Raw genomic sequence first — 18344 nt, 5'->3', positions numbered from 1 at the left:
AATAGATAACGGACACGACAAGTTTATTGCTTTCCAAAGTTTACTTTTTTTTGGAAGGGTTTCTTCAATTGCAGACAAAAAATAATATACATTAAGTATTCAGCTCCAGGCCATTTTACTGCTGTTTAGACATAAGAAAGGAGCAGCACCCAACATCACATCGCTGTGGAACACCACTCATAGAATACAAACACAGTAACGCAGGTTGAAACCACGTGGGGAGTCAATCTGAAAAGGTTCACACGAATCACCTGACCTAGATTCACAGTCCTGCTCCTGGTATGGACATTACCCAGCTTTGGTAATTTGGGAAATGAATTTACTGACATTTTGAATTTATCCGACTTCCTAAATTCTTGGAAAAAGATCAAAAGAGGGAGACACAGACAGAGCAAGCATGTAGTGGCACTGCCCAGCCTGTGAAAGCAGTTGTAGTGTGTCTTCTGTCGTTCAGGAGCAGCTCTGAGAAAAGCTTTGAGAAAATAACCCTGATGATGGCACCAGTGTTACCAGGCAGAGAGGGTCTAATGAAAGAGTTGCATGATGATAGTGCAAGATCCAGTGTTTGTTTGGAGCATGATGCATCCTAAAGTCAGGATATCTCTGCTCATATCTTCACTTTAAAAAAAAAAATATATGTCCCACTATGGAATGGGAATACTAAATCGAAGGACTTCTGGCATAACTTCTGGTTGTAATAAGTTTCTTTGTAATTATATGATTTAGAAGCGTCTGTTTGTCACTACAGCAGCAGACTCTCTTTGAATGGTGACTTCAAGAGATTAAAGATACCCCGTGGAGCTTTTGACTACTAGTAACACAATGTTTTTACCATTTTGTCCCCGTTTTGTTTGCCTCCTGCACACGCTTAATAGAGCCATCCTTTAAAATTTTAACTCGTAGAAAAGAAGCTAAACAGCAGAACACAACAACAGCAATTGTGCCAGGTAATTCCCATTGTCAACAGCAGACAGCTCAATCATTATTATTGATTGTAAGGAAACCAGCACTCCCCAGAGACAGAGAGAGATAGAATGGAAGAATGAGAGACAGATAGAGAATGGGAGAAGACAAGGCAGCTGGAGGAACAACAGCAAAGGAGGGTGGCGGCAGGAGAGGCGGCGATAGAGCTGAAAGAAAGTATAGGGAGGATGGGCCAAGTAAGAAAACTCAAGAGAGACAGACAGGTATGGAATAGAGAGAGCATAGGGGTTCACCCTGCTTATCTCACTTCATGAGGCCCTTGGGGAGCTTGGATACGTAACAGAAAGTAGTAAGAAAGGAGGAACAGTGAGAGAAGGGGAGAGAAAGTAATAGAGTATGTTTATCAGCTGGCCTCCTCTGGCTGGTGCTGGGATCAAGGCTACACGCTCTCTACATTATTTAACAACTCTATTTGTTACACAGCAGTAGTTTGTATGTGTGTGTGTGTGTGTGTGTGTGTGTGTGTGTGTGTGTGTGTGAGAGAGAGAGAGAGGGAGAGAGTGAGTGAGCAGCTACAATGTATCTGCCTGCCACAGCCTGAGGGACTCACAACCACAGATGAGTAATTGAGTATTAAATTATACAAATTGTTAATTACTGTAATGGTTTTTTATATTTTATATTGAAATATGTAACTTTGGCAACAACATATTTTTGTTCATGCCAATAAAGTTTGATTTTAATTAAACTGAGTAAATTGAAGTTACATTAAAGGTTAAAAAATGCTGTTTTTAAATAAATCATGCAACCAGACTGAAGAAGCTCTATTGGACCCACTGCAACATGATTAAAAACAACTGCATTAATTTAGCGGACACATTTCCAGAATATACTTGCTCAAGGACAGACACACACACCCATGTGATGGAGTGGATAAACAGTACAGTAGATACAGTACATGCACACACACCACACAAGAAAGACCACTCAACGAAGAGAGGGACAAGAGAAAAATAGTCATATACAAGGCAACCTTCAGTTGCCAAGGAGACGACCCCTCTCTTGCATGCAGTCTTCTTCATTCATCCATCTTGCCTCACCTGCCTTTGCCTGAGTCACGATACAAATGGGGAGATGAATATTTAACATGCATTAAGTGCTTTATTGATGATACAAACACACAATCACGTCTCATTCCCTCTTGTTCACACACCATCTTTCTGTGCCTCTAAATCACACCCCTACTTTGCTCACAAACACACACACACACGGTTCTCCCTGCTGTTGTCTTCTTGACTGTATAATTCCTATTCATTACCAGCAGGTTACGGTGTCTGGACCAATTAAGCTGCCTGCTTTAACACGGCGTGGAAAGTAAAAGGTTGTCCTGGAACTCTGTATGTTCATTGTGTGTGTCTCTGCATGTATTCGTGTGTGTCTATCAGCACATGTGTCTCTTCTGTTTCTTCTTCTAGCTCTGAGAGGTGATACCTTCAGACCTTTGATGTTTTATCCACATTTTTCCCATTTGGACCTTAACCTGGGTTGCATACGCTTTCACTGACCTGGGTTGCCTATTTCATGTGTGTGCGCAACAGTTTAAAACCTTTGTCTAAGAGACTCGTTAACATGCGGATACGATAAAGTCCACACTGTCCAACATCACAGAGGAGCCCTAAAACATACAGTATGCCCACTGTTTCTGACTTAATTTTCTCTTTAATGGTGAAAGAAACACAGCGTTACAGAGGCATAGTTAATGAAGAGCAAATGCAGCCCCCAGCTAAGGCCTTCAGCCCACATTCATCATGGATTCAATTTCCCCCATGCACGTACAGAGAGTATCTGGAATCATTACAACACAACTAGCAGGCATCCCCTGCTCATAAATAAGCCTGTTAATTGACCTGTCATAGCTAATTGCTGCGGGGGATAGGAGACTAGTGTGTGTGTGTGTGTGTGTGTGTGTGTGTGTGTGTGTGTGTGTGTGTGTGTGCGTGTTTAAAAAAGAGTTTGTCTGTTTGTGTGTCTGAATCTGACACAGTGTTTATGCATTTAAATGTGTTTATGTGTAAAGATTACGCAGATTTATGAAGAGCGAGTGAGTGTATGAACAGTTGGATAGTTGAAGACTCGCTTTCCTGAGTGTGTTGATTTTGGAGTCATTACTCATCAGCCTTGAGACAGGAGGGTGTGAAGCGGACCAGGGCAAGAATCGACCCAACTGGTCTGCCTGTCCCAGCACAGGGCCAGAGAGAAAGATAAGAAGAGAGAAAGAGAAGAAAAAAACAGAAACAGAAACAGAAAGAGATTGAGAAACACACACAGGAGGATAGAGACACGCAAAACAAAACCATCATCAGTTTTTTTACTTTTTTTCTCTCTCTTTCTCTCTGCTGGGTTGTAAACTTACTGGGGTACACACACATGCACACACAATCACAAATAGACACAGTGTGGGAAAAGGGATGGAAAAATCAGTGAGAGAGGACGCATCATGTCCAGTCAGAAAGGAGGACTGAGTCATCTAGTTTACTCGGCCACCTCCCAACAGGGAAGAACTAACTGCAAGCGCAGCTGCCAGAGAGCCAAAGGGACCTCAATGATGTGTCAACAGACAGTCCTCAAACACAGGCACTTCCACTGTTATGGCTCCCAGACCATTTTCTTCCACTATTGTCTGATTGTGGACAGTTTAAACTTCTGGTGAACTTAAACAAGGACAATGTATTGTGCAGCTCAAACTAGGAATGGCTGTACCTCTGGAGCTTAATTTGAGCTTGGTCATGAGAAATAGTTGACATCAGTTGCGAATTGAGTTAAACATAGTTTTGAAGGGATTGACGTGATAATAAGTAACTATCCTTTTAAGCAGCAATCCCAATGCGACAGAGATTTTAAGTATTCTTTTGCTGTCCAATCATACACATTTTCTTACTGTACACTGGGTCCCACAGTGAAACTGTGTATGCAGGCGTAAATATAAATTCTAGTAAACAAATCCACACCCTTCGCTAACATCCTATTTGCACTGATCCTACTTTCTCTGTTCTGATAGTGACTCTGATACTAAACTCAGGGGATAGGTTGATACAGAGCACTGATCTGATACCAGTTCTTTTTTCTTTTCCTTTTCACTTTAAAACCTGCATACCTGTTACATTACTGATGTTATTGTAGAAAGTTTATTGAATCGTGTTTACTCAGAAACTGCACTTAATTTGTATTGGTTGCATCTGACTGATGGCTGATCGCTTTCATAAAGTCAGAATTGCCAGTGATAACACTCCAGTGTATCGGATTGCTGCGTTGCTAATTTCACACGTTATTTTATTTTCTCATTGTCTTTCTCATGACAGTGGGTAGCTACATATGCATGCTATTTGGATCTTTCAAATCGGTGTGAAACCTTGTTCTCCACCCTGAGATCAGCACATTCTTGATGAAGCGAATAATCCTCGGGTTACTGTGTGGATAGGCTTGCTGCTGACATTCAGCAGAAAATGAGCTGAATGTTCACTCAAAGGCCCTCATTTATCAATACTCCCCTCAGTACTAAAATGTCAAAATGCTGTACCCACATTTATTTAATACATGAAAAATTCACCTCAGTTTCTCATATAAAAGCTTGAGGTTAATTTATATTTATCATATTTTTCATTGCCTTCATTAGTATTACTTTTCACACAAATTCGTGTGGTTTGATAAATAATAATGTGATACTATTGATTCCAGCGGGCAAACACTCTCATTGCTTACATGCTGAGACTGTGATTAGCTGCCCAGGTGCTGGCAGGGGCACTAACTACACAGGATGCTAATATGTGTTAGCTCTGACTTCTCTGTATATGAGGTGGCAATGATTCAGAGAGCTCACAAATAATCTAAATTGGAGGACTTTCTTCGATTTTTTTTAGAGCTCTAAATGTAAATTCATCAAAATTCATCAAATTCCAAGCAGGATTTCAAACCCAGTTCTATGTGGAATTCCCTTGATTCCTAACAGCCACCAGAGTACAAAATCCCAATGTTCTATCTAGGCAAGAGGCAGCCCTCTTGGGTAAAGACACAGTAGAGAGGAAATGGATGCAGTGGAGGGAATATCTCAGATATGACAGAGATGGCAGGGGGGGAAAGGAATAGAGTAAATATAGAAGCATAACATTTAGGTTACGTAGAGCAGGGGCATCCAAACTGCGGCCCATTCTAAAAAATTTAATGAATATGGCCCACACATTAAACTTGCGCTTGACCGTATTGTACTTCTAAGTTGACACGTAGCAAAGGGCCACAAGTCAGATTTGAAACTGAGCCGCTGCAGCAACTCCGTATATGGGTCGCCAGCTCTACCGACTGAGCTAAACGGGCACCAGAAATGTAATTAAACTGTTGCAGAGAGTACAATGTACGAAGACACTATGAAACCAAACATCAGACCTAGATGTCCTATACTGGTGCCGAGCGAGAACAGAAAGTAGGCAGCTAGCTTGCTCAACAACAGTATTTTTTTCCGTGATAACTAAACACAAGAAAATGCCACAATAGCTAGCTACAAGGTAGCTCAGCTCATTGCCCGACACAGGAAGCCTTTCTCAGATGGTGACTTCATAAAACAGTGCCTCACTAAAGTAGCAGGAATAATGTGCCCGAAAAAAAATGTGAGAATTCAACAACGTTAGCCTGCCCAGAAACACAGTTGGCGGTGAATCGAAGACTTGTCAGCTAACGTCAACATCAACTGTCAGACAAAGCTTTTGATTTTACAACAGGTAAAGAGATTTTTAAGCTGTGTCAGATGCAATTGACAAGATGGGACTAACATGGAACAAGCTGTGTGGAGTTACAACGGATGGGGCTCCAGCAATGACAGGCGAGCGCAAAGGAATGGCCTCGATGGTGCAAGGTGCAAGAGAGTGGAGGTGAGGCTGTTAAAATGCACTGAGAGTCTGCAATCAGAACTTATCGAAATGCAGAGTGATGATTCTTTGAAGAATCAACATCAGCTTCTCTCCTTACCCGAATTCTACGGGAGCTTGGAAAAGGCCAAGTTTCCTCTGATGAGAAGTCACAGAAAACGAATGATGTGTCTGTTCGGCTCAACATACATATGTGAGCAGACATTTTCTCTGTTAACTCGGAACAAAAGCAGAGCTGAGAACCAAAATGATCGACAGCCATCTCTGTGATGTCCTCCGCATCTCAACCACCAAACTTACTCCTGACCTGCCAGCCATCCTTCAGTCCAAAACGCAGCATCACTGCTCCCACTGAGTGCGACGCTGTTCCTATTATAGGTGAGTTAAAAATATATTACACAGTATTCATGTGTTAATAAGCCCAATAACTTCATGAATTCAGTCAATTTATATTGATAACATTTTTCTAACAAAAGTCAGTTGATGTGATAACAAGACCAATAACTTATTTGCATAACAAGCTTGGAATATACTAATTCCCCTTTTCCCCTTACTTCCCCCTTCATACAGGGCTGTGAAGGGGCATCACCATCCTGACTAAGAAGCAAGCAGACTTCTGTTTTGAGAATGAACTGCCACCCCAATACATTAAAACCCATTAATAGAAAGATGTGAGTGATGTAGGCTGTTTTTTTCTTTAAGCATATTCAATTATCAAACATTCTTTATCTACATTTGATTGATTTTGCAAACTTCAATACACTAAAGGTGAGGCGATATACTTCACTATAGTGAGTTGCCCAGTCCTTCGTATATTTTTCCATATGTGGCCCTCAGTGAAAAAAGTTTGGACACCCCTGACTTAGAGTAAGCAGAAACAAATCTGACATTGGTGTTTGCATGTGATGGAAATTAAGCCTTAAGAGGAAAGCACTGGAGGCTAAATTCAACTCAGAGGTTGAGTTTTTTCAGCTTCAGGCAAACAGTACAAGGCACACTACACATATATGTGCAGCATATGACCTGGTCATAGCTTTAGGTCAAGTTATGCAACACGTCTCAGCTGCTTAGTGTGGCTGCAGGGGTGGGGAGCATTACTGCTGTCTTTAAGAAACACAAGCTCTTAGGTTACATCCTCTGTGGAATGTTAGACAAAGACAACAAAGACATATTACTAAGACATTTTACTGCTGGTTTAAAAGTACAAGTCGTGCATGTCTTCACAGCTATATTGTTGTTGATATGTAATTGCTTTTGTCTTGAAGACAAGTAATCACCAAGCCGTTACCTGGAAGGGTCCACTGGGGCTGATGTCAAAGTATGCTTTCTTCCAATCCGGGCCCTGATTACCAAACTTCGTCCACACCACCGAGTCCACAGAGGCAATGCTTCTCACTCTCAGAAGCACATTGAGAGTGCCTGTGAAAAGTACGCACACATGCACCCCACACACAGCCACACACACAGACAGTAGAGATCATTAGAAACTGTCAGAGAACTGTCAATATGCAAAGATTGAATAGTGAGTTATGTTAAGCAGATTACTGAAATCTAAAGGCAAAACATTTTAAACATAATGACCCACACATAATGATTTATTTCCAACAACATAGACATATATTTGAGTCTTAGTCAGAAAGGACCCTGACCCTAACTCTAACTGTGAATAAATATTGTGGATGTGTTGAACAAATAGGCAATGATCTGTCCAATCAGTTGAGATGTCTCAACCCTAACTGTTACTGCCATCACAGCAATCATGTGTATCCACATCTTTACTAATTAAAGTGAGATAAGTGACCAACCAATAATGGATCCAAACCTACTTACAAAAACGTAATTGATTGTTTACAGTCACAAGAGAAACAGATGGTATTGATTGCAACCACTGCCTTCTTCCCAGTGGAACTACTCCATGTTTTACAGCCGATCAACAATTTACTGCAAAAGGGGCAAGCCCTGTTCTGAATCACTGGCATAAATTCAGTCATCCAACATCACCAAACATCTAGCTGCTGTCAAGCCGTCAACATTAAACACATTTATTTGAAATAAACAGAGTGAAGGGATGGAAAGTCAGACACAGGTAATGATGGACAGGAGACATAGAGTGGTTGCAGTTGACCTTCGTTGATTCATTTTGTTTCCTTTAATCTACCATATAGACTCCACTGCCACGTGATGTTTGCTTTAAATCCTAAAAACATTTGTAACTTTTGTGGAAATATGACAGAAAAATCAATTGTCCTGAATCCTGAAAAACAAGCTAGAGAGAATGACAGCATTCCAGCTATAAGGAAGTGGTCCAAATAGTCTCTCTCTTTCTCTCTCTCGGGTCTCTAAGGTGTGAGAGAATCATTCATCTTCTTAACGATCCCCAGCCAGCTCCTAATTGGAACATTAACCAACCACCAGTCTCTTAAACAAATATGCAGGCAGGGGGCACGGTATATGTGTGTTATACTGTATATATATGTGTGTGAGCATGTGCACATGAAGTGTGAGTTTGCATGTGGATGCGTCCTTGTTTATGTGCATAAATGTTTGTCATTCTGTTGTGTGCATGTGTACCTTTGAGCTAACGTTCTTTAAACCTTAAAAAAAGCAGCAGAGCAGGCGGGCAGTAATTAACTTCCTACTCTGTCACAAGAGAGGAGCGACTGGGGGAACCGTGCTGTTTATGAGGGCAAACAGGGAAGTTGAACAACACCATGAGAATGTCTGTATGTGCTAGAGAGAAACTGACTCTGTGAAACATGACTGAAGCAAATTGTATCGATTCAAAGATGTGCTGCGATCTAAATCGGTCAGATTTGTCAAAACCAACAGATTTCAGGCTTTGTTTTGCAATAGTTTGACAAAGAAATACGCTTATGCATTTCTTTGCGTGAGAAAGATGACAAGATCCATACCATATCTGTCAATTAAATGTGAAGCTGGAGCTTAGCTCTTGGCAAAAAGACGGAAAAACCTCTTGCCATCATTATGAGTTTGCAAGGCAACCAACAGGGCCTCCAGGAAGTCTGTCTGCCCATAACTTGTCATTTTTTACACTGGTAGGCAAATTGTTTTGCTTGCCATGCTAGCTGTTTCCCCCAGTTATTATGCTAAGCTAAGCCAGTGGTTCTCAAACTTTTTTCTGGCATTCATTAATGCCCCCCACCCCATAATCTGTATCAGTCATTAACAATGACAGGGTAAGCAACTACTAAGAAAGTATCCAAGTAGATTTTTTGTCAAATAAAGGTCAGCACAATAACATCAGCAAACTCTTGTTTGTTTATTTGTTTTACCTAGAACATATTTATTCAACTTTGTTTCACATATCTGGCCCCCAGTATGCGAACCATTGACCCGGCTTCATACCATACCAGAGTGGTACTGATTTTCTTTTCTAACTTTTGGCAAGAAACCAAATGAGTGTATTTCCCCAAAATATCAAACAATTGCTTTAACAGCAGGATCATTTTGTATGGTTGTCTGCAGTTTGGATCATACTCCATTCAGGTACATACAGCAGAATGCTTGTAGTAAAAATGATCTGTTGATATATATATTGATATATCCCCATTAGAGAGTCAAATGCAACTGTTAATCACATTAAATTTGAAAGGAAATGGGCGGCACTTTTATATAGTTATACAATGGAGAGAAACATTGGCTAATTTTGGTGTAGCCCACCTTTTCCTGCTCAGTCTACTCTCATTCTATCTCTAATTGTCTTATTGAATGAAAATAAATAAATAAAGTTGGTTTGCAAAAAAACAAAAAAGGCATAAGAAAAATAAAAAAGACAACAAAGAAATTTTAGGCAATACAAGCCTAATAATACCAAGGGCATTTCTGAGCCTCATTGTCTCCTTCCTCACTCTCCTCACCTCTCCTTCTCTCTCTCTCCTCCTCACTCTGTTATACCCTAACCATCACCACCTACACACACACACACACACAGACCCGACAGAGGGAAGAGGACTCTGATAAGCAGTCTATTGATTGGACTGAGGTAAAGCAGAGTGTGTTGGTAAGAGTGTCAGAGAGGCAAAGGAGAAGCCACAGCTCTATCAGGGCTGCTTGTAGGCAGAATCATGAGTGAGGAGGACAGCAGAGAAATACAGCCACACACACAGAGAACTACACACAAACCACTATACTTGAACTCAAATGAGTTATATTGTCTTTCTTGATGATTATAGGTAAACCTGCATTGAATCTCTCCCCCCTGTCTCTCATTTGCGCCTAAATAGGCTTCAGATCCTGTTTGTCTCCGCCTATAGCCCCAGAGCCAAACTGTGCACACTAAACAGTCTGTGGTCTGGCTTCTGCCACTAAACAACAACAAGCCAAAGCATGTTATTCAAAGTTCTGAGTAAATAACCAATTCAGGAGCATGAGAAAAGGGACAAATCTAGGCTTAGCTAAATCCTTTTTTAATCAAACCTTGCAAGGCAACAAGCTGATCAGAATGTTTTCCTGAAAATTAGAATCTAAACCTAAAAAGTTAGAGGAAGAGTAAGTAAGTAAGTAGTGTCTAGAAAAATGGAAAAGAAAGGTAACACTTCCTATAAAATAACATCACGCTGTATGTCAAAACACAGCTTACTTGTCATATAGGCACCCCATTCCTCTTCCACATACAGTAGACCTGTAAACATTCATACAGCAAACTAATTAGAACTCTTACTTAATAAAACGGTAATCCAAAACAAGATACAAAGGTACAATACTTAAATGACCTCAAACTCTAATTTATTTTCCATCAAGTGAAAATAATCCAGTGATTCCAAGTAAGCTTGCCAGTGGCACTCTGCAAACCTGAGCCAGTCTAAAATATTACCCAATGCCAAACAAAACTAATTAAATGTTGTTTATTGTTGCTGCCAGCAAGCCCAAAGAGAACAACATTAAGGTGAACAACAAAACACATTGCATGGGGAAGTCTTTATTTGCAGCGTCTGCCTATTTCACACCTCAAAACCAAACTAGAGTAGCTTTCTTTCCTCATTTAGCAAAACTTCTATACTTCTATCTGTATTCACATAACCTTATGATTACAAAAATGCTATCCTGTACATGTGGGTCAGAAAGGAGCAACATTTCAACAGCATTTCTAAAAACTGCTTTCAACATATACAGCCAGTTTAACTCTTTACAGTACTTAAACACTATACAGTGGAGTACATTAAAACAAGTAACAGTACTTGAGCATAAAGCACTACCTCTTGCATCCTCTCAGTACCTTTGAACATTACGAGTTAATGGCTTCTCCTGCTCCTCTCTGTTCTAGCCTTTTTTACCTCCCTACTATGGCTCCTCATACTTGTTTGCTTGCGCTTCCTTTCTTTAACACTCTCTTTTTTTTCCTAACATTCTCTTTTCTCCCTCACGCTCTTCGTTAACCCTCCTTTTTTTCTTTCCAAGGCTGGCCGCTCCCCATCCTCCCCTCACTCTTCTCGTCTCATCTCTCCTCTCACTGACCCCCTTTTGTCTTATCCTCATCTTGTCTCTTCTCGTCATTAAGAGTCACACTGTGTCTCCCTGACAGCAGTGTGAGATCTGCCAAGGTAAGGCAATTAAAGTGACAACAGATTGGAACAGACTGGGAGAACAACAGAGTAAATTGAGGGAAGGGCTTGTAGCAGAGCTGGGCGTAGCTGGTAACAGAATGTGCTAATTGTGAGCAAGTGCTGTGTGACTGATGTTGCATTGTCTTGTCTGATTGCTACAAGACCTTTGAGCAAAATGCACAATACAAATGTTCAAGCAAGTGCTGTAGTGTGCCTCCACTGCAGATTGCTCATAAAGTGCTTTAAGTGACATCTGTTAAGGTAGAGAGTAGTGAGAAAGAGCAAGGAAAATAACCTCACTGTGCTTGTAGTATACAAAAGGTTAAATAAACATACATTTAACCAAATAATTTGATAAGTGACCAGAAGTGAAGGGAAGTAACATTCTCTTAATTTTAATTTTAATTTTATTAGTGATTTTTCACCACTAGGGGTTATAAGAACCCAGAAACTCACATCAGACTACTAGTATAGTATTGGTTCATCAAGTCCTTATTGTTAACATGTTAGCAATCAACTACCTACGAACATGGTTCCAATTGTAGACATCTTTCTGGCTGCCTGATGAATTTAAGTTCAATATTAACACTAGATAACGCTCAAAATAAAGCTCTAGTTTGGTCCCTTTGGCCCCCTTGGAATCCCAGGTTTTAGGGTATTACTTTGGAACTCTGTCGTCTTCTGTTTGGCAGGCTGACTGAGAGTACGTCTACACTATAAGCTGGTTGAAATTTATCTTTTTCTCTCCATTTCAGCCCTCCAGCCAGACTACAACAGCCTTATTTGTTTGCCAAAAATAGTTTGCCAAATGAAAAGAGGGTGAAGAAGAAGAGATTTAGCCATTTACAGATGACTCACTGTGGACAAAAGTCTTGACTAAAATGACCTGGAAACGGTCACAAGTTGTTTTTATATAAAAACAGTTTCTTAAATTGTAGATGTAGCCGTATAATCTAAATATGATATATGATAACAAAAACAAATAGTCTAAAGTGGCACAAAGTTAGGTGCTGACTCTCGTGGGTTCAGCACTCTGTATGGTGATTAAAGGAATGGGAGTGGACCATCCTTTTTGTCACTATAGTCATTGATTTCATGGTCAACATAAAAAATACAATTTCATAGAGCTTTAACATTTATTTAGCATGGATTAGCTGTATCTAGCTATGCTATCTAGCTATGTTGCACTTCCAAAAAATAATGAATTAACTGAATCAATAAATCTTGACATTAACATGCTTTTTTGTGTGTTCATGGTTCTGTGCGCTTATGTGGGTGCAAATCTATGTCTACGCAAATAGTCTCACTGTGTTTGATTTATTACTGAATACTGATTAGGCACCTCACACTTTTATCAGTGCTGCAATCAGTTGTGGCGAGGATGTGAAGGTAGTAAAATAAGTGAGAAAAGCAAACAAACCTTCAGCCAATGATAGGGAAATAGAGTCTACAGACATGCTAGTGGCTCTGTGAGGCTGTCCTTTTTTTACTACGTAAATGCTCACATAAGCATGCTAACATGCTTATAATGACAATACTGACATATTGATGTTTAGAAGGTATAATATTTCCCATGTTCATGTTCGTTTAGTGTGTTGTTGTTGCTAATTTGCTAACTATCACTAAACTAAAAGTACAGCTGAGGCTGATGGGAATGTAGTTAGTTATTCCATGTATTTGATCATAAACCAAAGTATTTGACAAAATGAAATTTTGACCAGATGATGGTGATGAAAAATCAGGAGATCCGAGTTATTACAATGTATTCTCTGGGAATCATGAAAGTATATACATCATTGCACAGAAATCCATCAGTAATTGATATTTCAATTAAGAACAATCAAGTCAGCCAATCTATCGTGTAGATGTTGAGACACATCAGTGAAACATCGGCACTAGAGAAACCAAACCACCAAAGACCTTAAAAATGATCCTTTCTAAGTATCCATGTAAATTTCCTGTCAATCCATCTGACAGCTGTCAAGATATTTGACTCTGAACAATATGTCAACCTCACGGTGGCGCTAGAGAAAAAGTCAGTAGGAACTAGGCCTCTAGGAACCTTGGATGTTAGTACAAAATTCGTATTCAAAACATCTATCAATCGAGATATTTCAGTTCAGGTCTTAAAAAACAGATTTTCTCTCAATCATATAGTTACATATACATATTTATTATGTAATCATCATCATCTGTAAAGACAAATGCACATACACACACAACACTGAGCAACACAGCCCTTATACACACTATAACATCCTAGGAGACACGGCAGGTCAGAATGTAAAAAATGTTACAGTGAAGTAATATGCTTCAACAATGTGTGTGTGTGTGTGTGTGTGTGTGTGTGTGTGTGTGTGTGTGTGTGAATAAATGTTGGTGTGCCTTCATGTATATGCAAGTCTTACTATATGTATTTTGTGGGAATCCATGCCTGCTATACACTATGTATGTGGGTGTGTGAACGTGTGTGTGCAGGTGTGTAGGCTACAAGATGTATGCATTCTAGCTGTGTGACAGAGCATATTATGATGAACAGCTCCCCCAAATGACTGATTGTGTCTTGCCACTGCCATAAATCACACACCCACTGCCCCCTTCAACCACCTCCAAACACACGGAAATGCACACACTGAGGCACAAGCAGGAACACACAAACAGAACTTTGGTAACACTCCCCCGCCCCCCTCTCTCTCTCCCCTCTCTCTCTCTCTCTCTCTCTCATACACACACACACACACACACACACACACACCTACGATGTTGTGTCTGACAAGCTCTACAAGCGAGGGTCAAGCATAGAGTTCAGCTTTTGACAGCAGCCCAGTGATAGGAGAACCCCGATAGTATCGAGTGTCAGCAAACTCTCTACTGTATATCATGTCGTTGTGTTTGTATGGATGCTCTCATGTGGTAGAAGACAATGTGTTTATGTTTATGGGCATCATTCTCCGCTGTACTACTCACCGATATGTTTGCCCTTCATGTGGTAGTAGAAGGAGACACAGTATGGAACCCTGCCAGAGCCCTTGGGGCCCCTGACTGAGGTCACATTAAAAAGTGGAGAAAGCAGACGAGCCTTGTCCCCCTGAACGCGTGGCCGTGATGCTTCAATGTACATGTAGTACCCTGAAACCAACAAGACAAAAAGTCTATTGTGAAAAGTCTGGAAGGCAACACAAATGTTATGTGTTTATAACTACAGCTATGTTGCTGCGCTGCTACTACCATACACAGAATTGACCATGTACATAAAATTTCCTCACCCTCCTTGGTTCCACTGCGGTCCGTCTCGGGACCAGTATTGGGAGAACGCTTGGGATTCTGTGTAAGGTGATTCTGTCTCGTCCAGTCAAAAACATCACTCCGGTCTTGAGAGAAACCACAGATCCGCTCATCCTCAAAACCACACACATGGTCTGGGGGGGGGGTGAAAAACACAAGAAAGGAAAACACTTTAGATCAGTGACATGTCAAGCAGGTCACATTAAAAACTACAGGTGACATAACCTACTGTTTTTTTTTTTTCACCCACTTTTACCAGGAAATTAATGGCAACAGTATGGCTCTATAATAACCTCTGCAATATGCACTTCAAATGTGAAGATCAGACACCCAGGCAATTACTGACAAAGTGATAGGCACACTGTAGGAGGCAGGGTATATAATGTGAAACTTGAAGTGGTATGTATGACTCCCAAAGGTAACAATGATTAGGTTGGACTTTGTCAAATGTGAGAAAATAAAATATATATTTAAAAAAAACACCATTATCAAAAAATGTACTGTTTGAAGATTGAAGATCTGACAAAACAAGGTACGCAACCTGGAGATATTGAGGAGAACAGAAAAAGCACTATACTATCAGAGGAAGAACATTTGATCTACTGAACTCTGGTTTACACTATTGATCGTTTTTAAGCCTTTATTCAAGGGGCGTTTCAAATATGACATTTGTCAAATAGTCCAATTTCAAGAATCTAAGTATACAGTGTATCAAGGCAACAATCAATGAACCAATGAAGTGGATATGAATCATGCGGATTCTTGATACTCTTCAGGCAGTGAGAAACATATTGCTACTACTAGAAAAAGAAGGGAGAAAAAGAGATTAAAGAAGACTCTACTATGTAGAAAGCTACAACGTCGTATCAAGTCTGAGAAGGTCAAACCATGATTTTTTTCCTGAATGGACCTTTCTTAGAATGTGAGCACTGAGACTAATTTTTAGAATTTGGGAGGAAATGAGTTTACTGTAAGTTGTGCATGCAAAACTTTTAACATTTGAACTTGCATCATTCTCACAACAAAGCTTGAGGGAAGCTATGATCAGATGCATCCTCATATGACAAATCATCTAGGATCTTTGAGGTTCTTTTTTAGTCCTCCCATTTATACTTTTTGGAGTCAGATTTTGGCTTTCTGATATTACCACATACGTCAGAACAAACAAGAAACATGTTTTGAGAAAGACTTATGTTAGGAAATTGTCATTATCCTTGATGCTGACGTCTCTTGTTAAGTCAGATAGACAGGCTTCTCTCTGTGATGTTGTCCCCTTCATTAGTCCATCTGGAGGGCTCAGCCATTATCAGAGACTCTCCACCAAATGAACAAAGAGAGGACAACAGCTATGGAAAACCATCCAAGCTGACAGATTCAGCGAGGGCTTCCCGGACACTCACACAGCCCAATGCAAATGCATATGGCTCGCGCTCCCCAAGAGGATGGCTTGTGTGTGCTTCTTTGTTTTAGGAAGCTAATCTATTACTATTCACACCCTGCTCCACTACATGCGTTCCTTTCAATTTGCACTGTTGTTCTCGCAGTCTGTTCCAATCTGCTGTTGTTTTAATTGCCTCACCCTGGCGGAGCCAACTGCCACTCCTGCCAGAAAAATGCTGCGTATCTCTTAATGAAGAAAATAGACAAGATGCAATTGACTGAGAAAGAGAGGGGGATAGAGAGAGAGAGAGAGAGAGAGAGAGAGAGAGAGAGAGAGAGAGAGAGAGAGAGAGAGGATGAGAGGCAGGAGCAGGAGTTAGTGCAAGAGAGCGAGACAGAGAGGGGGTGGGGTGCTAACAGAGAGAGACACACATTTAAGATGATATGTAACATAGTTTAGCTGTAGTAAGTTTAAAAAATTTAGCCCATATATATATATATATATATATATATATATCATGGCCACTCTTTGATGAGACCCATCAGTTGCTTTCTCACATCCTACTGTTACCCCGCTCTCCTCCCTAGCAACAACATTTAATAAAGGCCAATGCTGGGTCATGGAAAAACTTTGCCTTGACAAACTTGTGCTGACATTGCTTGCAGCATACAAGTTGAATGAGTGTGCACCAAAATTCAACTTGCCTTTCTAACTTCACCACCCTGTCATCAATCAGGTCACAGTAACAAGCTCAACACTGTGAAATGCAAAGGACGGTAGTTAAGAGGGAAGTCTCACCTGAAGGTCTTGGGTAGGTGTAGGCTGTAAGAAAATAATATTGATTAACACTCAGATATGCATACTCCACTTATTTATGTCAGTCCATGGATATGAGAGATAATAAATTAAGAAAGAGATGTTTGATAAAAAGCAATAAATAAGCTCACGTTCTGAGTACTGTATGATGCGACTGATGTAGTCCCCACTGCTGTAGGTGGTGATGGGGGCCAGTCGGATCTCGTAGGACAGAGGGATTCTCAGGTCTGATATGGTATGGGATATCAGCACACCCTTCTCTGGCTCTTTACCCTTGAGGTCTATCTGCTTCGACAGCAGGCTCTGCTTGTTCTAGATTTGTACAGGTTAACACACACACACACACACACACACACACACACACACACACACACACACACACACACACACACACACACACACACAAAAACAGCAGCAGCAGACATGTTAAGATCACGAATATGCCAAAAAGTTTGCCAAAAAGTTGATCATTAGAAAATATAGAAAATCTGACTGAGAGGCAGAAACATTAAGAGGCGAACATGGAGGTGTCGATACTGTCAGGCATATTTTCTCCTTTCCTCTTCTGCTTTAATCATACCATCCACACCCTGACCTCTACCACTTCATGTTGATTTTTACCAATTGCCAGTCAACTGAGTGATGGGAAACTCACCAGCGGAAAGAACACAAAGCTGAAGGGTTTTCAGTGCAATATTAAAGGTCCACTGTGTGATATTTAGGAGGATCTATTGGCAGAAATTAAATATAATAAGCATACTTATTCTTTCATTAGTGTACAATCACTTAAATATAGTCATTTGTTGTTTTTGTTGCGTTAAATTGTTGTTTTGCCAGTGGTCGCCTTCCTAAGCAATCATACAGGCTGCTTAGTACAAGCAACCAACAAAATGCATTACTCTCCACCACTGCCACAACATGGACTCAATAAATAATACTGTAATAGTAAAAATTTAAAGACATATTTCTTTCACTCCCTATTCAGTCGTTTATGATAAAGCATTGTATAACTTATCAAAATTAAACCCCAAACAGCATTAAATAAATTGAACTGGCTGTGCATCAAAATTAAAATAAAAATGGATGAGATAAGATGTTAATCCAGTCCAATTGTCGACTCATTTTTTCTAAAGTTAAGTCGGGGTGTTTTTTTTTGTTAGCACCACTTTTGATAAAGCTATTGCTGTGTTATTCCACCCACGGAGAGAAGGATCCATTAGCTGTGTATCTGCCTCTGATCCCAGCTACTTAAAGACCTGACAGTGAGCTCAATCTAATGCATTAGGTCAGCCACTCCACCATAACACCTTAGTACACCCACAGCATGCCATTATCAGGTAATGCATGCAGCAGAAGTGTGTTTGATTTGTGTGTGTGTTTGTGTGTGTGTGCATACTTACAAGTTTGTGCATCATATCATACATATAGAACAATTTATAGAATGTAGGTATGTGACTT

General features: G+C 40.3%; 1 protein-coding gene across 2 annotated transcripts in view; it reads right to left on the bottom strand.

The window, feature by feature from the left end:
* Positions 1-18344, bottom strand: part of LOC127351888 (MAM domain-containing glycosylphosphatidylinositol anchor protein 1) — a 172420-nt gene that overhangs the window by 17276 nt on the left and 136800 nt on the right. For both annotated transcript variants that reach the window (XM_051379864.1, XM_051379865.1), the window contains exons 12-16: positions 17018-17198; positions 16869-16892; positions 14671-14823; positions 14372-14533; positions 7129-7259 (exon numbers count right to left, since the gene is read on the bottom strand). In XM_051379864.1, coding sequence (XP_051235824.1) covers positions 7129-7259; positions 14372-14533; positions 14671-14823; positions 16869-16892; positions 17018-17198 — 651 coding nt within the window. The remainder of the gene's footprint in view (positions 1-7128; positions 7260-14371; positions 14534-14670; positions 14824-16868; positions 16893-17017; positions 17199-18344) is intronic.

The sequence above is a fragment of the Dicentrarchus labrax genome, unplaced genomic scaffold, assembly GCF_905237075.1.
Source record: "Dicentrarchus labrax unplaced genomic scaffold, dlabrax2021, whole genome shotgun sequence".
NCBI lineage: Eukaryota > Metazoa > Chordata > Actinopteri > Moronidae > Dicentrarchus > Dicentrarchus labrax.
This window is presented reverse-complemented; position numbering and strand designations above follow the sequence as displayed.